Raw genomic sequence first — 27,729 nt, 5'->3', positions numbered from 1 at the left:
ACACTGAGTCCCTAACCACACACGAGTACTAGAGAACGGCACACTGAGTCCCTAACCACACTCCCCGAGTACTGGAGAACGGCACACTGAGTCCCTAACCACACACCCCGAGTACTGGAAACCAGCACATTTTCCACATCTTCAAAAAAGGAAAGAAGATGGAGCCAGGAAGTTACAGGCCAGTAAAACTTCTATACCAGGGAAGATTTTTGAAAAAATTATTAAACAGCATGTATGTGAGTACTTGGATTAGAATGCAGTAATTAATCACAGTCAGCATGGATTTGTAGCAAACAAGTCATGCCAGACTAATCTAATTTCCTTCTATGACAGAATCACTGACTGGGTGGATCAGGGAAATGTGGCAGATATAGTAGATCTCAACTTCGGCAAAGCATTTGATAAAGTATCCCATACTAGACTGTCAGCCCTCGCGGGCAGGGTCCTCTCTCCTTCTGTACTTGAGTGTGCCTTGTTTTGCTCATGTTTGTTGTACTTGTCTACAGTTGCCCCTTTCTCATGTAAAGCGCCATAGAATAAATGGTGCTATAAAAATGTATAATAATAATAATGACCAAGTATGGAATTGAAAAGGCTACAGTTAGGTGGATTCATAACTGGCTCAGTGATCATACTCAGGGTGGTAATAAATAATTGCACATACAATTGTGTCTGAGATAGTTTAGTAAATTCTGCATTGAGCAGGTGTTAGGCGTCAGGTTTCTGCGTCTGCTCTGCAGGAATCCAGAGTCTCACATTCTGCTGTCTCCTGCTGTCTTTCTACTGCTGAGGAGATTACTTTGCAGCAGACCTCTCCAGAGACTAAAGGCCCTTTTACATTTAGCGATGCACCAGCGATCCGACCAGCGATCCCACCCGGTCAGGATCGCTGGTGCATCGCTAAATGATCGCTAGTGAGCTTTCATACAGAAAGACCTCACAGCGATTCAGCAGCGACGCAGCGCACGATACTTACCATTCACACACAGCGATCCTGCGTCCTCCCGCCCGCGTCCATGCGTCGCTGGATGTCACAGCAGGAAGCCCAGCAGGAAGCGCCCGACGAGAAATGGAGCCGGACATTCTCGCGCGATCAGTGATGGACAGCGGGGGAGCCGGTCGCTGGTAAGTATCACACATAGCGATATCGCTAGCAATATCGCTATAACGTCACAAAACCAGTGACGTTTTAGCGATATTGCTAGCGATATCGCTTAGTGTAAAACCCCCTTAAGTCCCTCTGTGCTCCTACTGGCCATGCTCATGAGTCGATCTCCCATTGGAGATCGGGAGTCATATGCTCAGGTCCTGTTTCTGATCTCATTGGTCCATCTCGGAGATCTGGAAGGTCCCGCACGGCTATAAAAAGCGTGCATGACCATTCGGCCATGTGCTAGTATAGGTTATACTTGCTAGATGTGTGAATGGTGACGGATGTAGGATTCTGGTGACTGATTCATGTGAAATCCCTTCCCTCTGATATTACGCATGTGGATAGGGAATTAGTTCAGCAGTCAGCGCCAGTCAGTGGCAAGCCTTAGGCCACTGTGCACACCACACCTCTACGCTAGCTGCCGACAATGCGCTTGCTTTCTAGCTTTGTCGTCGAGCTGCAGTGTCCTATGCCGCGCTACAGTTGCAGTCCTTCCTGGCGCTCGCAGTAGCGACGCCGCGCACACACGGTAGGTCGAGACGGACGCAGCTCCTCTGTCATAGGTCCTGCTCCTGTGACCAGATACCGTGTGAGCATTTACCTGAGGCCTGTGACTCTAAACAGGCTCAGCGTTTTTGTATGTTTATGTTGCGGCGCCTCTGTGTGTGAACAGAGCCCGCTCTGCGCACTTCAGATGAAGCTGAACCTGTGCGCATTACACCGCCATATTGCTCGTCTGTCATTATATAACATTGGTGTAACACCTACTGCACGGTGGACCCCGAGCGGCGAACGGCTAGAGACGGAGCTGTCTGTGCACACAACGCTCACCGGATAGAGACGGAGCTGACTGTGCACATAACGCTCACCGGATAGACACGGAGCTGACTGTGCACATAACGCTCACCGGATAGACACGGAGCTGACTGTGCACATAACGCTCACCGGATAGAGACGGAGCTGACTGTGCACACAACGCTCACCGGATAGAGACTGTGCAGACCGTGCACACAACGCTCACCGGATAGAGACGGAGATGACCATGCTCATATCGCTCACCGGATAGAGACGGAGCTGACCGTGCACATAACGCTCACCGGATAGAGACGGAGATGACCATGCTCATATCGCTCACCGGATAGAGACGGTGCAGACCGTGCACACAACGCTCACCGGATAGAGACGGAGATTACCATGCTCATATCGCTCACCGGATAGAGACGGAGCTGACCGTGCACATAACGCTCACCGGATAGAGACGGTGCTGACTGTGCACATAACGCTCACCGGATAGAGACGGTGCTTACCGAGCACATATCGCTCACCGGATAGAGACGGTGCTGACTGTGCACATAACACTCATTACATAACATTGGTGTAACACCTACTGCACGGTGGACCCCGAGCAGCGAACGGATAGAGACGGAGCTGACTGTGCACACAACGCTCACCGGATAGAGACGATGCTGACCGTGCACACAACGCTCACCGGATAGAGACGATGCAGACCGTGCACATAACGCTCACCGGATAGAGACGGAGCTGACCGTGCACATAACGCTCACCGGATAGAGACGGAGCTGATTGTGCACATAACGCTCACCGGATAGAGACGGAGCTGATTGTGCACATAACGCTCACCGGATAGAGACGGAGCTGATTGTGCACATAACGCTCACCGGATAGAGACGGAGCTGACTGTGCACATATCGCTCACCGGATAGAGACGGAGCTGACTGTGCACATATTGCTCACCGGATAGAGACGGTGCTGACTGTGCACATAACGATCACCGGATAGAGACGGAGCTGACTGTGCAAATATCGCTCACCGGACAGAGACGGTGCTGACTGTGCACATAACGCTCACCGGATAGAGACGGAGCTGACTGTGCACATAACGCTCACCGGATAGAGACGGAGCTGATTGTGCACATAACGCTCACCGGATAGAGACGGAGCTGACTGTGCACATATCGCTCACCGGATAGAGACGGAGCTGACTGTGCACATATTGCTCACCGGATAGAGACGGTGCTGACTGTGCACATATCGCTCACCGGATAGAGACGGAGCTGACTGTGCACATATTGCTCACCGGATAGAGACGGTGCTGACTGTGCACATAACGCTCACCGGATAGAGACGGAGCTGACTGTGCACATATCGCTCACCGGATAGAGACGGAGCTGACTGTGCACATATTGCTCACCGGATAGAGACGGTGCTGACTGTGCACATAACGATCACCGGATAGAGACGGAGCTGACTGTGCAAATATCGCTCACCGGATAGAGACGGTGCTGACTGTGCACATAACGATCACCGGATAGAGACGGAGCTGACTGTGCAAATATCGCTCACCGGATAGAGACGGTGCTGACTGTGCACATAACGCTCACCGGATAGAGACGGTGCTGACTGTGCACATAACGCTCACCGGATAGAGACGGAGCTGATTGTGCACATAACGCTCACCGGATAGAGACGGAGCTGACTGTGCACATAACGATCACCGGATAGAGACGGAGCTGACTGTGCAAATATCGCTCACCGGATAGAGACGGTGCTGACTGTGCACATAACGCTCACCGGATAGAGACGGAGCTGACTGTGCACATAACGCTCACCGGATAGAGACGGAGCTGATTGTGCACATAACGCTCACCGGATAGAGACGGAGCTGACTGTGCACATATCGCTCACCGGATAGAGACGGAGCTGACTGTGCACATATTGCTCACCGGATAGAGACGGTGCTGACTGTGCACATAACGATCACCGGATAGAGACGGAGCTGACTGTGCAAATATCGCTCACCGGATAGAGACGGTGCTGACTGTGCACATAACGCTCACCGGATAGAGACGGAGCTGACTGTGCACATGACACTCACCGGATAGAGACGGTGCTGACTGTGCACATGACACTCAATGGATAGACATTTCCTGACCCTAAACTTACACCCCATGTATTCCACAAATGTAGCTTGACCCCACAATATGGAACGGTCACCTTTACAACCTACAATACCTTGAAAAAGTATCCATACCCAAAGTATTTGTGAAGTGTGAAGGAAATTATACAAGGTTTTCTAATTATTTTATAAATCTTAACATTGTGAGGTTCGTTAGTATTCAGCCCCTGAATCAATACTTTGTAGGACCATCTTTCTCTGCAGTTACTGCTGTAGTCTTTTGGGGTGTGTCTCTCCAGCTCTTCACATCTAGAGATGACATTTTGCCCTTTCTTCTTTGCACTCTCGCTCAGTGAGATTGGATGGATACGTCTGATCAGCAATTTTCACGTCGTCACAGATTTGCAATAAGATTTGGGTCTGGACCGTGACTGCTCTGTTCACACATAGGAATATGCTCTGATCTAAACCCTCCATTATAGTTCGGACAGGGTGTATATGGTCGTTGTCCTGCTGGAAGGTGAACCTATGACCCAGTCTCAAGTCTTTTGCAGCCTCTAACAGGTTTTCCTCCAGTATTGCCCTGTATTTAGATCCATCCTTCTTCCCATCCCCTCTGACCAGCTTCCCTGCCCCTGCTGATGAAGAGCCTTCCCACAAGATACTGACACCACCATGTGTGACAGTGGGGATAGTGTTTTCAGGGTGATGTGCAGAGTTCTTTCTCCTTTGGTCTCCTCTGAGCAGAACCCCTTCTTCTACATGCTCGCTGTGTCCCTTATATGACTTTATGCAATCTGCAAATGTGACTTCTTATGGATATCAAAAAAGTTTTTCTTCTTGCCACTCTCCCATAAAGGCCATATTTGTCGAGAAGACAGCTAATAGTTGCTCTGTAGATAGATTCTCCTCCCAGCTGTGGATCTCTGCAGCTCCTCAAGAGTGGCCTTGGGCCTCATGGCTGCATCCCTAATCAGTGCTCTCCTTGCTTGGGATGTCAGTTTAGGTGAACTGCCATGTCTTGGTAGATTTGCAATAATTCTTCTATTTTTGGAGGATAGATGAGATGTTTGGAGCTTGAGCTATTCTTTATAACCTAACTCTGATTTACTCTTCTCCACAACTTTATCCCTTTCCTGTCCGGTGGGCTCCTTGGTTTTCATGATGCTCTTTGATCCCTAATGTTCTCATACCCCTGAGGCCTTCACAGAAAAACTGTAGTTATACGGAGAAGAAATTTCACCCAGGTGGACTCAATATACCGAAGCAGAACTCCTGCTCCTCCTGCCATTAAAATGTTTATCCTCTTAGTTTATTGCAGTCATCGTATTATACAGCACTGTGTACTTACAATTGCACAGTTTACTCTTCGACCCAGCTAATTCTTCTGTTTTCTGTTTGGTCTATGATATCACGTTACTAAAAATGAAGTAGCTGAATGCTTCTAAGATCTATGTAGGAAAGAGAAGAATGAGCTGGGCTGAAAGGCAAAATGTGCAATGGTAAGTACACAGTGCTAGATAATGTATGATTGCAACATATTAAAAATGAGGAACATTTTGATGGCAGCGCTTTTTTAACCCCTTCATGACGGAGCCCTTTTTCATTTGTGTTTGTTTTCCCTCCCTTTCTTCCCAGAGCCATAACTTTTTTATTTTTCTGTCAATATGGCCATTTGAGGGCTTGTCTTTTATGTGGGACGAGTTGTACTTTTGACCGACACCATTGGTTTTACTGTATTGTGTACTCAAAAATGGGAAAAAGAATTCCAAAAGGAGTGAAATAGCAAAAAGAAAAAAAAAAGAGTGCAATTCTACAACTGTCTTTTGGATTTTTTTTTTTTACCATGTTCACCAAATGCCAAAACTGAGCTGCCATTATGTTTCTCCAGGTCATTACGAGTTCATAGACACCAAACATCTCTAGGTTCTGTTTTATCTAAGTGGTCAAAAAAAAATCAAACTTTGTAAAAAAAAAAAAAATCCCATAGCGTCTCCATTTTTCATGATCTGGGGTCGGGTGAGGGATTATTTTTTGCGTGCCGGGCTGACGTTTTTAATGATACCACTTTTGTGCAGATACGTTCTTTTGATCGCCCATTATTGCATTTTAATGCATTGTCACGGCGACCAAAAAAATGTAACTCTGAAGTTTTGACTATTGTTTATCGCTACGCAGTTTAGCGATCAGACTATTTTTTTTTTATTGATCGGGCGATTCTGAACGTGGCGATACCTAATATGTGTATGTTTGATTTCTTTTATTGTTTTATTTTGAATGGGTCAAAAGGGGGGTGATATGAACTTTTTTTTTTTTTTTTTACATTTTTTTAATAACTTGAAAAACATTATTATTTTTTTTTTTTTTTACAAAGACTAGGGAGACTAGAAGATGCCATAGCATGATCGGCTCTGCTACATACAGGCGATGATCAGATCACCTCTACGTAGCAGAATTACCAGGCAGCGCTCACAGCAATCCGGCAGTGACAACCATTGAAGTCTCCAGTAGACCTCTAGTTGTCATGCCAACCCACCGGTCACCCGCAATCCCGTGACGGGGGTCATTGGTGTGTGAATTTCCGGTGAGATTGCCGGAATCGCATGTTAAATGCTGCTGTCAGAGTTTGACAGCAGCATTTAACAGGTTACTAGACGTGGGAGGATCGCGATTCCACCCGCGGCTGTTCCAGGCACGTCAGCTATTCACTGCCAGAGCCCGCATCAAAGGGGGAGGCACGACATGTGCCGTACTAGTATGGTGCATGTTGTGAAAAGATTAACTATATGACTTCTGGAGGTCATTGGTCACTCAGGATATTATTTATGGTACCTGACTATGGGGCGGAATACAAATGCACATCACAATTTTCAGATTTACATTTCTAAAATAATTAGAAAACCTTGTATCATTTCCTTTATCCATCCTAAATATGTGCAGCTTGTGTTGGGTGTAACAGGAAAAATGATGGATTATGAAGACTTTATTGGACACAAATGATCAGATGGGACTGTACATAACGCCTCTTACCTTATAGTCGTGAGGGATAACCGGAGACACCTGGCGGCAGGTTAGGGTGATGCTCTGCCCGGGCAGGTAGTACACGGTCCACGCTCTGGGGTACAACGCATGGTAATAAGCCTGAGAGCCACAGTAGCCCCAGTTCCATCCCTGTAGAGTGTGAGGACGCTCCGTGGACAGGACCTGTTGGTACACGGTGTGACCTCCACGCCGGACGCAGACTGTGAACTGAGTGACAAACGTACTATCAGTACTACAATACATAGCGTATAACACTAATATGGTATACACCCAACAGTGAAAGTATAATACACAGTAATACGGTATACACCCAACGGTGGGAGTATAATACACACTAATACGGTATACACCCAACGGTGGGAGTATAATACACACTAATACGGTATACACCCAACAGTGAAAGTATAATACACACTAATATGGTATACACCCAACGGTGGGAGTATAATGCACACTAATACGGTATACACCCAACAGTGAAAGTATAATACACAGTAATACGGTATAAACCCAACGGTGGGAGTATAATACACACTAATACGGTATACACCCAACGGTGGGAGTATAATACACACTAATACGGTATATACCCAACGGTGGGAGTATAATACACACTAATACGGTATACACCCAACAGTGAAAGTATAATACACACTAATACGGTATACACCCAACGGTGGGAGTATAATACACGTTAATACGGTATACACCCAACGGTGGGAGTATAATACACACTAATACGGTATATACCCAACGGTGGGAGTATAATACACACTAATACAGTATACACCCAACGGTGGGAGTATAATACACACTAATACGGTATACACCCAACAGTGAAAGTATAATACACACTAATACGGTATACACCCAACGGTGGGAGTATAATACACACTAATACGGTATACACCCAACAGTGAAAGTATAATACACAGTAATACGGTATAAACCCAACGGTGGGAGTATAATACACACTAATACGGTATACACCCAACGGTGGGAGTATAATGCACACTAATACGGTATACACCCAACAGTGAAAGTATAATACACAGTAATACGGTATAAACCCAACGGTGGGAGTATAATACACACTAATACGGTATACACCCAACGGTGGGAGTATAATACACACTAATACGGTATATACCCAACGGTGGGAGTATAATACACACTAATACGGTATACACCCAACAGTGAAAGTATAATACACACTAATACGGTATACACCCAACGGTGGGAGTATAATACACGTTAATACGGTATACACCCAACGGTGGGAGTATAATACACACTAATACGGTATATACCCAACGGTGGGAGTATAATACACACTAATACAGTATACACCCAACGGTGGGAGTATAATACACACTAATACGGTATACACCCAACAGTGAAAGTATAATACACACTAATACGGTATACACCCAACGGTGGGAGTATAATACACACTAATATGGTATACACCCAACAGTGAAAGTATAATACACACTAATATGGTATACACCCAACAGTGAAAGTATAATACACACTAATACGGTATACACCCAACAGTGAAAGTATAATACACACTAATACGGTATACACCCAACAGTGAAAGTATAATACAGACTAATACGGTATATACCCAACAGTGAAAGTATAATACACACTAATATGGTATACACCCAACAGTGAAAGTATAATACACGTTAATACGGTATACACCCAACAGTGAAAGTATAATACACACTAATATGGTATACACCCAACAGTGAAAGTATAATACACGTTAATACGGTATACACCCAACAGTGAAAGTATAATACACACTAATATGGTATACACCCAACAGTGAAAGTATAATACACGTTAATACGGTATACACCCAACGGTGGGAGTATAATACACACTAATACGGTATACACCCAACAGTGAAAGTATAATACACACTAATACGGTATACACCCAACGGTGGGAGTATAATACACACTAATACGGTATACACCCAACGGTGGGAGTATAATACACACTAATACGGTATACACCCAACAGTGAAAGTATAATACACACTAATATGGTATACACCCAACAGTGAAAGTATAATACACACTAATACGGTATACACCCAACGGTGGGAGTATAATACACACTAATACGGTATACACCCAACGGTGGGAATATAATACACACTAATACGGTATACACCCAACGGTGGGAGTATAATACACACTAATACGGTATACACCCAACAGTGGGAGTATAATACACACTAATACGGTATATACCCAACAGTGGGAGTATAATACACACTAATACGGTATACACCCAACAGTGAAAGTATAATACACACTAATACGGTATACACCCAACAGTGAAAGTATAATACACACTAATACGGTATACACCCAACAGTGGGAGTATAATACACACTAATACGGTATACACCCAACAGTGAAAGTATAATACACACTAATACGGGATACACCCAACAGTGAAAGTATAATACACACTAATACGGTATACACCCAACAGTGAAAGTATAATACACACTTATACGGTATATACCCAACAGTGAAAGTATAATACACACTTATACGGTGTACACCCAACAGTGAAAGTATAATACACGTTAATACGGTATACACCCAACGGTGGGAGTATAATACACACTAATACGGTATACACCCAACAGTGAAAGTATAATACACACTAATACGGTATACACCCAACGGTGGGAGTATAATACACACTAATACGGTATACACCCAACGGTGGGAGTATAATACACACTAATATGGTATACACCCAACAGTGAAAGTATAATACACACTAATACGGTATACACCCAACGGTGGGAGTATAATACACACTAATACGGTATACACCCAACAGTGAAAGTATAATACACACTAATACGGTATACACCCAACGGTGGGAGTATAATACACACTAATACGGTATACACCCAACGGTGGGAGTATAATACACACTAATACGGTATACACCCAACAGTGAAAATATAATACACACTAATACGGTATACACCCAACAGTGAAAGTATAATACACACTAATACGGTATACACCCAACAGTGAAAGTATAATACACACTAATACGGTATACACCCAACAGTGAAAGTATAATACACACTAATACGGTATACACCCAACAGTGAAAGTATAATACACGTTAATACGGTATACACCCAACAGTGAAAGTATAATACACACTAATATGGTATACACCCAACAGTGAAAGTATAATACACGTTAATACGGTATACACCCAACGGTGGGAGTATAATACACACTAATACGGTATACACCCAACAGTGAAAGTATAATACACACTAATACGGTATACACCCAACGGTGGGAGTATAATACACACTAATACGGTATACACCCAACGGTGGGAGTATAATACACACTAATACGGTATACACCCAACAGTGAAAGTATAATACACACTAATATGGTATACACCCAACAGTGAAAGTGTAATACACACTAATACGGTATACACCCAACGGTGGGAGTATAATACACACTAATACGGTATACACCCAACGGTGGGAATATAATACACACTAATACGGTATACACCCAACGGTGGGAGTATAATACACACTAATACGGTATACACCCAACAGTGGGAGTATAATACACACTAATACGGTATATACCCAACAGTGGGAGTATAATACACACTAATACGGTATACACCCAACAGTGAAAGTATAATACACACTAATACGGTATACACCCAACAGTGAAAGTATAATACACACTAATACGGTATACACCCAACAGTGGGAGTATAATACACACTAATACGGTATATACCCAACAGTGGGAGTATAATACACACTAATACGGTATACACCCAACAGTGAAAGTATAATACACACTAATACGGTATACACCCAACAGTGAAAGTATAATACACACTAATACGGTATACACCCAACAGTGGGAGTATAATACACACTAATACGGTATACACCCAACAGTGAAAGTATAATACACACTAATACGGGATACACCCAACAGTGAAAGTATAATACACACTAATACGGTATATACCCAACAGTGAAAGTATAATACACACTTATACGGTGTACACCCAACAGTGAAAGTATAATACACGTTAATACGGTATACACCCAACGGTGGGAGTATAATACACACTAATACGGTATACACCCAACAGTGAAAGTATAATACACACTAATACGGTATACACCCAACGGTGGGAGTATAATACACACTAATACGGTATACACCCAACGGTGGGAGTATAATACACACTAATATGGTATACACCCAACAGTGAAAGTATAATACACACTAATACGGTATACACCCAACGGTGGGAGTATAATACACACTAATACGGTATACACCCAACAGTGAAAGTATAATACACACTAATACGGTATACACCCAACGGTGGGAGTATAATACACACTAATACGGTATACACCCAACGGTGGGAGTATAATACACACTAATACGGTATACACCCAACAGTGAAAATATAATACACACTAATACGGTATACACCCAACAGTGAAAGTATAATACACACTAATACGGTATACACCCAACAGTGAAAGTATAATACACACTAATACGGTATACACCCAACAGTGAAAGTATAATACACACTAATACGGTATACACCCAACAGTGAAAGTATAATACACGTTAATACGGTATACACCCAACAGTGAAAGTATAATACACACTAATATGGTATACACCCAACAGTGAAAGTATAATACACGTTAATACGGTATACACCCAACGGTGGGAGTATAATACACACTAATACGGTATACACCCAACAGTGAAAGTATAATACACACTAATACGGTATACACCCAACGGTGGGAGTATAATACACACTAATACGGTATACACCCAACGGTGGGAGTATAATACACACTAATACGGTATACACCCAACAGTGAAAGTATAATACACACTAATATGGTATACACCCAACAGTGAAAGTGTAATACACACTAATACGGTATACACCCAACGGTGGGAGTATAATACACACTAATACGGTATACACCCAACGGTGGGAATATAATACACACTAATACGGTATACACCCAACGGTGGGAGTATAATACACACTAATACGGTATACACCCAACAGTGGGAGTATAATACACACTAATACGGTATATACCCAACAGTGGGAGTATAATACACACTAATACGGTATACACCCAACAGTGAAAGTATAATACACACTAATACGGTATACACCCAACAGTGAAAGTATAATACACACTAATACGGTATACACCCAACAGTGGGAGTATAATACACACTAATACGGTATACACCCAACAGTGAAAGTATAATACACACTAATACGGTATACACCCAACAGTGAAAGTATAATACACACTAATACGGTATATACCCAACAGTGAAAGTATAATACACACTAATACGGTGTACACCCAACAGTGAAAGTATAATACACGTTAATACGGTATACACCCAACGGTGGGAGTATAATACACACTAATACGGTATACACCCAACAGTGAAAGTATAATACACACTAATACGGTATACACCCAACGGTGGGAGTATAATACACACTAATACGGTATACACCCAACGGTGGGAGTATAATACACACTAATATGGTATACACCCAACAGTGAAAGTATAATACACACTAATACGGTATACACCCAACGGTGGGAGTATAATACACACTAATACGGTATACACCCAACAGTGAAAGTATAATACACACTAATACGGTATACACCCAACGGTGGGAGTATAATACACACTAATACGGTATACACCCAACGGTGGGAGTATAATACACACTAATACGGTATACACCCAACGGTGAAAATATAATACACACTAATACGGTATACACCCAACGGTGGGAGTATAATACACACTAATACGGTATACACCCAACAGTGAAAGTATAATACACACTAATACGGTATACACCCAACGGTGGGAGTATAATACACACTAATACGGTATACACCCAACGGTGGGAGTATAATACACACTAATACGGTATACACCCAACAGTGAAAATATAATACACACTAATACGGTATACACCCAACAGTGAAAGTATAATACACACTAATACGGTATACACCCAACAGTGAAAGTATAATACACACTAATACGGTATACACCCAACAGTGAAAGTATAATACACACTAATACGGTATACACCCAACAGTGAAAGTATAATACACACTAATACGGTATACACCCAACGGTGGGAGTATAATACACACTAATACGGTATACACCCAACGGTGGGAGTATAATACACACTAATATGGTATACACCCAACAGTGAAAGTATAATACACACTAATACGGTATATACCCATATACCCAACAGTGAAAGTATAATACACACTAATACGGTATACACCCAACGGTGGGAGTATAATACACACTAATACGGTATACACCCAACGGTGGGAGTATAATACACACTAATACAGTATACACCCAACGGTGGGAGTATAATACACACTAATACAGTATACACCCAACGGTGGGAGTATAATACACACTAATACGGTATACACCCAACAGTGACAGTATAATACACACTAATACGGTATACACCCAACAGTGAAAGTTTAATACACACTAATACGGTATACACCCAACAGTGAAAGTATAATACACACTAATACGGTATATACCCAACAGTGAAAGTATAATACACACTAATACGGTATACACCCAACAGTGAAAGTATAATACACATTAATACGGTATATACCCAACGGTGGGAGTATAATACACACTAATACGGTATACACCCAACGGTGGGAGTATAATACACAGTAATACGGTATATACCCAACGGTGGGAATATAAAACACACTAATACGGTATACACCCAACGGTGGGAGTATAATACACACTAATACGGTATACACCCAACGGTGGGAGTATAATACAGAGTAATACGGTATACACCCAACAGTGAAAGTATAATACACACTAATACGGTATACACCCAACAGTGAAAGTATAATACACACTAATACGGTATACACCCAACAGTGAAAGTATAATACACACTAATACGGTATACACCCAACGGTGGGAGTATAATACACACTAATACGGTATACACCCAACGGTGGGAGTATAATACACACTAATATGGTATACACCCAACAGTGAAAGTATAATACACACTAATACGGTATACACCCAACAGTGAAAGTATAATACACACTAATACGGTACACACCCAACGGTGGGAGTATAATACACACTAATACGGTATACACCCAACGGTGAAAGTATAATACACACTAATACGGTATACACCCAACAGTGAAAGTATAATACACACTAATACGGTATACACCCAACGGTGGGAGTATAATGCACACTAATACGGTATACACCCAACAGTGAAAGTATAATACACAGTAATACGGTATAAACCCAACGGTGGGAGTATAATACACACTAATACGGTATACACCCAACGGTGGGAGTATAATACACACTAATACGGTATATACCCAACGGTGGGAGTATAATACACACTAATACGGTATACACCCAACAGTGAAAGTATAATACACACTAATACGGTATACACCCAACGGTGGGAGTATAATACACGTTAATACGGTATACACCCAACGGTGGGAGTATAATACACACTAATACGGTATACACCCAACGGTGGGAGTATAATACACACTAATACGGTATACACCCAACAGTGAAAGTATAATACACACTAATACGGTATACACCCAACAGTGAAAGTATAATACACACTAATACGGTATACACCCAACGGTGGGAGTATAATACACACTAATATGGTATACACCCAACAGTGAAAGTATAATACACACTAATATGGTATACACCCAACAGTGAAAGTATAATACACACTAATACGGTATACACCCAACAGTGAAAGTATAATACACGTTAATACGGTATACACCCAACAGTGAAAGTATAATACACACTAATATGGTATACACCCAACAGTGAAAGTATAATACACGTTAATACGGTATACACCCAACGGTGGGAGTATAATACACACTAATACGGTATACACCCAACAGTGAAAGTATAATACACACTAATACGGTATACACCCAACAGTGAAAGTATAATACACACTAATACGGTATACACCCAACAGTGAAAGTATAATACACACTAATACGGTATATACCCAACAGTGAAAGTATAATACACACTAATACGGTGTACACCCAACAGTGAAAGTATAATACACGTTAATACGGTATACACCCAACGGTGGGAGTATAATACACACTAATACGGTATACACCCAACAGTGAAAGTATAATACACACTAATACGGTATACACCCAACGGTGGGAGTATAATACACACTAATACGGTATACACCCAACGGTGGGAGTATAATACACACTAATATGGTATACACCCAACAGTGAAAGTATAATACACACTAATACGGTATACACCCAACGGTGGGAGTATAATACACACTAATACGGTATACACCCAACAGTGAAAGTATAATACACACTAATACGGTATACACCCAACGGTGGGAGTATAATACACACTAATACGGTATACACCCAACGGTGTGAGTATAATACACACTAATACGGTATACACCCAACAGTGAAAATATAATACACACTAATACGGTATACACCCAACAGTGAAAGTATAATACACACTAATACGGTATACACCCAACAGTGAAAGTATAATACACACTAATACGGTATACACCCAACAGTGAAAGTATAATACACACTAATACGGTATACACCCAACAGTGAAAGTATAATACACACTAATACGGTATACACCCAACGGTGGGAGTATAATACACACTAATACGGTATACACCCAACGGTGAAAGTATAATACACACTAATACGGTATATACCCAACAGTGAAAGTATAATACACACTAATACGGTATACACCCAACGGTGGGAGTATAATACACACTAATACGGTATATACCCAACAGTGAAAGTATAATACACACTAATACGGTATACACCCAACGGTGGGAGTATAATACACACTAATACGGTATACACCCAACGGTGAAAGTATAACACACAGTAATACGGTATACACCCAACGGTGGGAGTATAATACACAGTAATAGGGTATACACCCAACGGTGAAAGTATAATACACACTAATACGGTATACACCCAACAGTGAAAGTATAATACACACTAATACGGTATACACCCAACGGTGGGAGTATAATACACACTAATACGGTATACACCCAACGGTGAAAGTATAATACACACTAATACGGTATATACCCAACAGTGAAAGTATAATACACACTAATACGGTATACACCCAACGGTGGGAGTATAATACACACTAATACGGTATACACCCAACAGTGAAAGTATAATACACACTAATACGGTATACACCCAACAGTGAAAGTATAATACACACTAATACGGTATACACCCAACAGTGAAAGTATAATACACACTAATACGGTATATACCCAACAGTGAAAGTATAATACACACTAATACGGTATACACCCAACGGTGGGAGTATAATACACACTAATACGGTATACACCCAACGGTGAAAGTATAACACACAGTAATACGGTATACACCCAACGGTGGGAGTATAATACACAGTAATACGGTATACACCCAACGGTGGGAGTATAATACACACTAATACGGTATACACCCAACAGTGAAAGTATAATACACACTAATACGGTATATACCCAACAGTGAAAGTATAATACACACTAATACGGTATACACCCAATGGTGGGAGTATAATACACACTAATACGGTATACACCCAACGGTGAAAGTATAATACACACTAATACGGTATACACCCAACAGTGAAAGTATAATACACATTAATACGGTATATACCCAACGGTGGGAGTATAATACACACTAATACGGTATACACCCAACGGTGGGGTATAATACACAGTAATACGGTATACACCCAACGGTGGGAGTATAATACACACAAATACGGTATACACCCAACGGTGGGAGTATAATACACAGTAATACGGTATACACCCAACGGTGGGAGTATAATACACCTAATACGGTATACACCCAACGGTGGGAGTATAATACACACTAATAGGGTATACACCCAACGGTGGGAGTATAATACACTCTAATACGGTATACACCCAACGGTGGGAGTATAATACACACTAATACGGTATACACCCAACGGTGGGAGTATAATACACACTAATACGGTATACACCCAACAGTGAAAGTATAATACACACTAATACGGTATATACCCAACAGTGAAAGTATAATACACATTAATACGGTATATACCCAACGGTGGGAGTATAATACACACTAATACGGTATACACCCAACGGTGGGAGTATAATACACACTAATACGGTATACACCCAACAGTGAAAGTATAATACACACTAATACGGTATACACCCAACAGTGAAAGTATGATACACATTAATACGGTATATACCCAACGGTGGGAGTATAATACACACTAATACGGTATACACCCAACAGTGAAAGTATAATACACACTAATACGGTATATACCCAACAGTGAAAGTATAATACACACTAATACGGTATACACCCAATGGTGGGAGTATAATACACACTAATACGGTATACACCCAACGGTGAAAGTATAATACACACTAATACGGTATACACCCAACAGTGAAAGTATAATACACATTAATACGGTATATACCCAACGGTGGGAGTATAATACACACTAATACGGTATATACCCAACGGTGGGGTATAATACACAGTAATACGGTATACACCCAACGGTGGGAGTATAATACACACTAATACGGTATACACCCAACAGTGAAAGTATAATACACACTAATACGGTATACACCCAACAGTGAAAGTATGATACACATTAATACGGTATATACCCAACGGTGGGAGTATAATACACAGTAATACGGTATACACCCAACGGTGGGAGTATAATACACCTAATACGGTATACACCCAACGGTGGGAGTATAATACACACTAATAGGGTATACACCCAACGGTGGGAGTATAATACACTCTAATACGGTATACACCCAACGGTGGGAGTATAATACACACTAATACGGTATACACCCAACGGTGGGAGTATAATACACACTAATACGGTATACACCCAACAGTGAAAGTATAATACACACTAATACGGTATACACCCAACGGTGGGAGTATAATACACACTAATACGGTATACACCCAACAGTGAAAGTATAATACACACTAATACGGTATACACCCAACAGTGAAAGTATAATACACACTAATACGGTATACACCCAACAGTGAAAGTATAATACACATTAATACGGTATATACCCAACGGTGGGAGTATAATACACACTAATACGGTATACACCCAACGGTGGGAGTATAATACACAGTAATACGGTATACACCCAACGGTGGGAGTATAATACACACTAATACGGTATACACCCAACAGTGAAAGTATAATACACACTAATACGGTATATACCCAACAGTGAAAGTATAATACACACTAATACGGTATATACCCAACGGTGGGAGTATAATACACACTAATACGGTATACACCCAACGGTGGGAGTATAATACACACTAATACGGTATACACCCAACGGTGGGAGTATAATACACACTAATACGGTATACACCCAACGGTGGGAGTATAATACACACTAATACGGTATACACCCAACAGTGACAGTATAATACACACTAATACGGTATACACCCAACAGTGAAAGTATAATACACACTAATACGGTATACACCCAACAGTGAAAGTATAATACAGACTAATACGGTATATACCCAACAGTGAAAGTATAATACACACTAATACGGTATACACCCAACAGTGAAAGTATAATACACACTAATACGGTATATACCCAACAGTGAAAGTATAATACACACTAATACGGTATACACCCAACAGTGAAAGTATAATACACATTAATACGGTATATACCCAACGGTGGGAGTATAATACACACTAATACGGTATACACCCAACGGTGGGAGTATAATACACAGTAATACGGTATATACCCAACGGTGGGAGTATAATACACACTAATACGGTATACACCCAACGGTGGGAGTATAATACACACTAATACGGTATACACCCAACGGTGGGAGTATAATACAGAGTAATACGGTATACACCCAACAGTGAAAGTATAATACACACTAATACGGTATATACCCAACAGTGAAAGTATAATACACACTAATACGGTATACACCCAACAGTGAAAGTATAATACACACTAATACGGTATACACCCAACAGTGAAAGTATAATACACACTAATACGGTATATACCCAACAGTGAAAGTATAATACACACTAATACGGTACACACCCAACAGTGAAAGTATAATACACACTAATACGGTACACACCCAACGGTGGGAGTATAATACACACTAATACGGTATACACCCAACGGTGAAAGTATAATACACACTAATACGGTATACACCCAACAGTGAAAGTATAATACACATTAATACGGTATATACCCAACGGTGGGAGTATAATACACACTAATACGGTATACACCCAACGGTGGGAGTATAATACACCGTAATACGGTATACACCCAACGGTGGGAGTATAATACACACTAATACGGTATACACCCAACAGTGAAAGTATAATACACACTAATACGGTATACACCCAACAGTGAAAGTATAATACACACTAATACGGTATATACCCAACAGTGAAAGTATAATACACACTAATACGGTATACACCCAACAGTGAAAGTATAATACACACTAATACGGTATACACCCAACAGTGAAAGTATAATACACACTAATACGGTATACACCCAACGGTGGGAGTATAATACACACTAATACGGTATACACCCAACGGTGGGAGTATAATACACACTAATATGGTATACACCCAACAGTGAAAGTATAATACACACTAATACGGTATACACCCAACAGTGAAAGTATAATACACACTAATACGGTATACACCCAACAGTGAAAGTATAATACACACTAATACGGTATATACCCAACAGTGAAAGTATAATACACACTAATACAGTATACACCCAATGGTGGGAGTATAATACACACTAATACGGTATACACCCAACGGTGAAAGTATAATACACACTATTACGGTATACACCCAACAGTGAAAGTATAATACACATTAATACGGTATATACCCAACGGTGGGAGTATAATACACACTAATACGGTATACACCCAACGGTGGGGTATAATACACAGTAATACGGTATACACCCAACGGTGGGAGTATAATAAACACTAATACGGTATACACCCAACGGTGGGAGTATAATACACACTAATACGGTATACACCCAACAGTGAAAGTATAATACACATTAATACGGTATATACCCAACAGTGAAAGTATAATACACATTAATACGGTATACACCCAAAGGTGGGAGTATAATACACACTAATACAGTATATACCCAACGGTGGGAGTATAATACACACTAATACGGTATACACCCAACGGTGGGAGTATAATACACACTAATACAGTATATACCCAACGGTGGGAGTATAATACACACTAATACGGTATACACCCAACAGTGAAAGTATAATACACATTAATACGGTATATACCCAACAGTGAAAGTATAATACACATTAATACGGTATAAACCCAACGGTGGGAGTATAATACACACTAATACGGTATACACCCAACGGTGGAAGTATAATACACACTAATACGGTATATACCCGACGGTGGGAGTATAATACACACTAATACGGTATACACCCAACAGTGAAAGTATAATACACATTAATACGGTATATACCCAACGGTGGGAGTATAATACACACTAATACGGTATATACCCGACGGTGGGAGTATAATAGACCCTAATATGGTATACACCCAACAGTGAAAGTATAATACACACTAATACGGTGTACACCCAACAGTGAAAGTATAATACACACTAATACGGTATACACCCAACGGTGGAAGTATAATACACACTAATACGGTATATACCCGACGGTGGGAGTATAATACACACTAATACGGTATACACCCAACGGTGGGAGTATAATACACAGTAATACGGTATACACCCAACGGTGGGAGTATAATACACACTAATACGGTATACACCCAACGGTGGGAGTATAATACACACTAATACGGTATACACCCAACGGTGGGAGTATAATACACACTAATACGGTATACACCCAACGGTGGGAGTATAATACACACTAATACGGTATACACCCAACGGTGGGAGTATAATACACAGTAATACGGTATACACCCAACGGTGGGAGTATAATACACAGTAATACGGTATACACCCAACGGTGGGAGTATAATACACAGTAATACGGTATACACCCAACGGTGGGAGTATAATACACACTAATATGGTATACAGCCAACGGTGGGAGAATAATACACACTAATACATATTTTTAAAATGTATTTATTTATAAAGCAGGCTGATGTATACGCCCATCAGCTGCCGCCTGCTCTTGCTGTATCAGATGTAGCATGCGTAGGCTGATGGGAGTAGTAGTTCCATCAGCCAAAGCCTGTGACTAGAGGTAAACTTTGTACCTCCAGTCACAGCCAAGGGGCTCACGTCATCATCTGACAGCGTGGGAGCCGCAGCGCAATGACCAGGGCATTAATCTTACTGGCGTTCAGAGCCGCCGGTGCTTCTAGTGCCATCAATCAGATGACAGCGAGGGAAACACCCAGTGTTTTGGTGAAGTCCGTGTTCGGGGTCCGTGCCTGAGCAGTAGGTGTTTGGTACGGACCAGTTCAGGTTCGCCCATCTCTATTCGTCATCACTGTTGTAGCACATTATTTCAATAAAATGGTACCGGAGTCAACGCGAGCGCATACCGCGATCTCTGGCACACCATTTTTTTGAAGGCACTTTACATGCGACTTTGTAGACACAAGGTCTTCAAAAAAATGGTGTCAAATTAAAACTGTACCAATAAAATTGCTCGCCACCCAGCCGTAGAACGGGTTGCATAGCTGGCATATTTACAGTTGTGCTCAATAGTTTACATACCCCGGCAGAATGTTTGCTTTCTTGGCCTTTTTTCAGAGAATATGAATGATAACACCAAACCTTTTACTCCATTCATGGTCAGTTATTGTCAAACTACTGCGTTTTCTCTTTTTACATCATAATGACAACCCAAAACATCCAAATGATCCTGATCAAAATTTCTTAATACCTTGTATTGCCCCCTCTAACATCAATGACCACTTGAAGTCTTTTGTGGTAGTTGTGGATGAGGTTCTTTATTTTCTCAGATGGTAAAGCTGCCCACTGTTCTTGGCAGAAGCCTCCAGTTCCTGTCAATTCCTGGGCTGTCTGGCATGAATTGCGTGCTTAAGATCTCCCCAGAGTGGCTCAATGATATTGAGGTCAGGAGACTGAGATGGCCACTCCAGAACCTTCACTTTGTTCTGATGTAGCCAATGACAGGTCGACTTGGCCTTGTGTTTTGGATCATTGTCATGTTGGAACGTCCAAGTACGTCCCACGTGCAGCTTCCGGGCTGATGATTGCAAATTTGCCTCCAGTATTTGCTGATAACGTGCTGCATTCATCTTTCCTTCAACTTTGACCAAAAGGTGCTTCTTTCATTCATAGGCCTTCTTGACCTCTCTCCAAATGTAAAGTTCATGGTTGTAGCCAAAAAGTTCAATTTTGGTCTCATCACTCCAAATTACCTTGTTCCAGAAGTTTTGAGTCTTGTCTCTGTGCTATTTTGAATATTGCAGGTGAGATACTTTGTGGCATTTGCGCAGTAATGGCTTTCTTCTGGCGACTCGACCATGCAGCCCATTTTTAAGTGCCTCCTTACTGTGCATCTTGGAACAGCCACACCGCTAGTTTTCAGAGAGTCCAGCATTTCAGCTGATGTTATTTGTGGGTTTCTCTTTGCATCCCAAACAATTTTCCTGGCAGTTGTCGACGACATTGTTGTTAGTCTACCTGACCGTGGTTTTGTTTTTACAGAGCTCCTGAGTTTCCATTTGTTAACCACAGTTTGAACGCTGCTGACTGGAATTATCAATTCGTTGGATATCTTTTTGTATCTTTTGTTTTCCCGTTTTATATAATTCAACTACCGTTGCCCGTAGATCCGTTCACAATTCTTTTGCTTTCCCCATGACTCACAATCCAGAAATGACAGTGGCTGGATGAAAGATGCAAGAGTCTGTCTGGATCCGAGAAACTCGCTCAGCTTTTATGTGCACATACTAATTACAAGCAAATAGGTCACAGGTGAGGATGCTACCTTTAGTAGCCATTCACACCCATTTGTGTCAACTTTTGTGCATGTTATCAGGCCAAAATCATCAGGGTACGTGAACTTTTGATCAGGGTCATTTGGATATTTTGGGTTGTCATTATAATTTAAAAAAAGAAAAAACACAATAGTCTGACAATAAATGGCCTCACCCGACCACTGACCATGAGTGGAGAAAAAGTTTGTAATTCATACTCTCTGAAAAAAGGCCAAGAAAGAAAAAATTCTGCCGGGGTATGTAAACTTTTGAGCACATCTGTATATCCATGTTATACTCAATTCTGATATACAGTCATGGCCAAAAGTTTTGAGAATGACACAAATATTATATTTTCACATGATCTGCTGGCCTCTGGTTTTTATGTGTGTTTGTCAGATGTTTTTATCACATACAGAAATATAATTGCAATCATATTATGAGTAACAGAAGGTTATATTGACAGTTAGAATGAGTTAATGCAGCAAGTCAATATTTGCAGTGTTGACCCTTCTTCTTCAGGACCTCAGCAATTCTCCCTGGCATGCTCTCAATCAACTTCTGGATCAAATCCTGACTGATAGCAGTCCATTCTTGCAAAATCAATGCTTTTATTTTGTCTGAATTTGAAGGTTTTTGTTTGTCCACCCGTCTCTTGATGATTGACCACAAGTTCTCAATGGGATTAAGATCTGGGGAGTTTCCAGGCCATGGTCCCAAAATCTCTATGTTTTGTTCCCTCAGCCATTTAGTTATCACCTTTGCTTTATGGCAAGTTGCTCCATCATGTTGAAAAAGGCATTGTTGATCGCCAAACTGCTCTTGGACGGTTGGGAGAAGTTGCTCTTGGAGGACATTCTGGTAACATTCTTTATTCATGGCTGTGTTTTTAGGCAAGACTGAGAGAGAGCCCATTTCCTTGGTTGAGAAGCCACCTCACACATGAATGGTTTCAGGATGCTTGACAGTTGGCATGAGACAAGACTGGTGGTAGCGCTCACCTGGTCTTCTCCGAATAAGCAGTTTTCCAGATGTCCCAAACAATCGAAAAGGGGATTCATCAGAGATAATGACTTTACCCCAGTCCTCAGCAGTCCACTCCCTGTACCTCTTGCAGAATATCAGTCTGTCCATGATATTTTTTCTGGAGAGAAGTGGCTTCTTTGCTGCCCTCCTTGAGACAAGGCCTTGCTCCAAGAGTCTCCGCCTCACAGTGCGTGCAGATGCACTCACACCTGCCTGCTGCCATTCCTGAGCAAGCTCTGCACTGCTGGTAGCCTGATCCAGCAGCTGAAACACTTTTAAGAGACGGTCCTGGTGCTTGCTGGTCTTTCTTGGGCGCCCTGGAGCCTTTTTGGCAACAATGGAACCTCTCTCCTTGAAGTTCTTGATGATGCGATAGAGTGTTGACTGAGGTGCAATCTTTCTAGCTGCGATACTCTTCCCTGTTAGGCCATTTTTGTGCAGTGCAATGATGACTGCACGTGTTTCTTTAGAGATAATCATGGTTAACAGAAGAGAAACAATGATGCCAAGCACCAGCCTCCTTTTAAAGTGTCCAGTGGTGTCATTCTTACTTAATCATGACAGATTGATCTCCAGCCCTGTCCTCATCAACACCCACACCTGTGTTAATGGAGCAATCACTGAAACGATGTTAGCTGGTCCTTTTAAGGCAGGGCTGCAATGATGTTGAAATGTGTTTTGGGGGATAAAGTTCATTTTCTAGGCAAATATTGACTTTGCAAGTAATTGCTGTTAAGCTGATCACTCTTTATAACATTCTGGAGAATATGCAAATTGCCATTAGAAAAAATGAAGTAGTAGACTTTGTAAAAATTAATATTTGTGTCATTCTCAAAACTTTTAGCCTTGACTGTATATTTATGTTATACTCAACTCTGATATATATTTATGTTATACTCAATTCTGATATATATTTATATCCATGTTATATTCTCACTGGTGATATATATTTATATCCATGTTATATTGTCACTGGTGATATACATTTATGTTATACTCACTGGTGATATACATTTATGTTATACTCACTGGTGATATATATTGATATCCATGTTATACTCACTGGTGATATATATTGATATCCATGTTATACTCACTGGTGATATATATTGATATCCATGTTATACTCACTGGTGATATATATTTGTATTATACTCACTGGTGATATATATTGATATCCATGTTATACTCATTGGTGATATACAGTGGGGAAAAAAAGTATTTAGTCAGTCAGCAATAGTGCAAGTTCCACCACTTAAAAAGATGAGAGGCGTCTGTAATTTACATCATAGGTAGACCTCAACTATGGGAGACAAACTGAGAAAAAAAAATCCAGAAAATCACATTGTCTGTTTTTTTTTCATTTTAATTGCATATTATGGTGGAAAATAAGTATTTGGTCAGAAACAAAATTTCATCTCAATACTTTGTGATATATCCTTTGTTGGCAATGACAGAGGTCAAACGTTTTCTGTAAGTCTTCACAAGGTTGCCACACACTGTTGTTGGTATGTTGGCCCATTCCTCCATGCAGATTTCCTCTAGAACAGTGATGTTTTTGGCTTTTCGCTTGGCAACACGGACTTTCAACTCCCTCCAAAGGTTTTCTATAGGGTTGAGATCTGGAGACTGGCTAGGCCACTCCAGGACCTTGAAATGCTTCTTACGAAGCCACTCCTTCGTTGCCCTGGCGGTGTGCTTTGGATCATTGTCATGTTGAAAGACCCAGCCACGTTTCATCTTCAATGCCCTTGCTGATGGAAGGAGGTTTGCACTCAAAATCTCACGATACATGGCCCCATTCATTCTTTCATGTACCCGGATCAGTCGTCCTGGCCCCTTTGCAGAGAAACAGCCCCAAAGCATGATGTTTCCACCACCATGCTTTACAGTAGGTATGGTGTTTGATGGATGCAACTCAGTATTCTTTTTCCTCCAAACACGACAAGTTGTGTTTCTACCAAACAGTTCCAGTTTGGTTTCATCAGACCATAGGACATTCTCCCAAAACTCCTCTGGATCATCCAAATGCTCTCTAGCAAACTTCAGACGGGCCCGGACATGTACAGGCTTAAGCAGTGGGACACGTCTGGCACTGCAGGATCTGAGTCCATGGTGGCGTAGTGTGTTACTTATGGTAGGCCTTGTTACATTGGTCCCAGCTCTCTGCAGTTCATTCACTAGGTCCCCCCGCGTGGTTCTGGGATTTTTGCTCACCGTTCTTGTGATCATTCTGACCCCACGGGGTGGGATTTTGCGTGGAGCACCAGATCGAGGGAGATTATCAGTGGTCTTGTATGTCTTCCATTTTCTAATTATTGCTCCCACAGTTGATTTCTTCACTCCAAGCTGGTTGGCTATTGCAGATTCAGTGTTCCAAGCCTGGTGCAGGGCTACAATTTTGTTTCTGGTGTCCTTTGACAGCTCTTTGGTCTTCACCATAGTGGAGTTTGGAGTCAGACTGTTTGAGGGTGTGCACAGGTGTCTTTTTATACTGATAACAAGTTTAAACAGGTGCCATTACTACAGGTAATGAGTGGAGGAAAGAGGAGACTCTTAAAGAAGAAGATACAGGTCTGTGAGAGCCAGAAATCTTGATTGCTTGTTTCTGACCAAATACTTATTTTCCACCATAATATGCAAATAAAATGAAGAAAAAACAGACAATGTGATTTTCTGGATTTTTTTTTCTCAGTTTGTCTCCCATAGTTGAGGTCTACCTATGATGTAAATTACAGACGCCTCTCATCTTTTTAAGTGGTGGAACTTGCACTATTGCTGACTGACTAAATACTTTTTTTCCCCACTGTATATTGATAACCATGTTATACTCACTGGTGATATATATTTATATCCATGTTATATTCTCATTGGTGATTTACATTTATGTTATACTCACTGGTGATATATATTTATGCTATACTCACTGGTGATATATATTTATGTTATACTCACTGGTGATATATATTTATGTTATACTCACTGGTGATATATATTGATATCCATGTTATACTCACTGGTGATATATATTTGTGTTATACTCACTGGTGATATATATTTGTGTTATACTCACTGGTGATATATATTGATATCCATGTTATACTCACTGGTGATATATATTGATATCCATGTTATACTCACTGGTGATATATATTGATA

General features: G+C 41.2%; 1 protein-coding gene across 4 annotated transcripts in view; it reads right to left on the bottom strand.

Moving 5' to 3' along the window:
* GBA2 (glucosylceramidase beta 2) overlaps positions 1 to 27,729 on the bottom strand; it is a 233,437-nt gene that overhangs the window by 55,098 nt on the left and 150,610 nt on the right. For all 4 annotated transcript variants that reach the window (XM_073562476.1, XM_073562480.1, XM_073562478.1 and 1 more), the window contains one exon: positions 7,100 to 7,318. In XM_073562476.1, coding sequence (XP_073418577.1) covers positions 7,100 to 7,318 — 219 coding nt within the window. The remainder of the gene's footprint in view (positions 1 to 7,099; positions 7,319 to 27,729) is intronic.

This window comes from Dendrobates tinctorius, unplaced genomic scaffold (genome assembly GCF_039654945.1).
Source record: "Dendrobates tinctorius isolate UK_male_01 unplaced genomic scaffold, ASM3965494v1 ptg000353l, whole genome shotgun sequence".
Taxonomy (NCBI): domain Eukaryota; kingdom Metazoa; phylum Chordata; class Amphibia; order Anura; family Dendrobatidae; genus Dendrobates; species Dendrobates tinctorius.
Note: the sequence above shows the minus strand (reverse complement) of the source record. Positions and strands in the feature narration are given on the sequence as shown.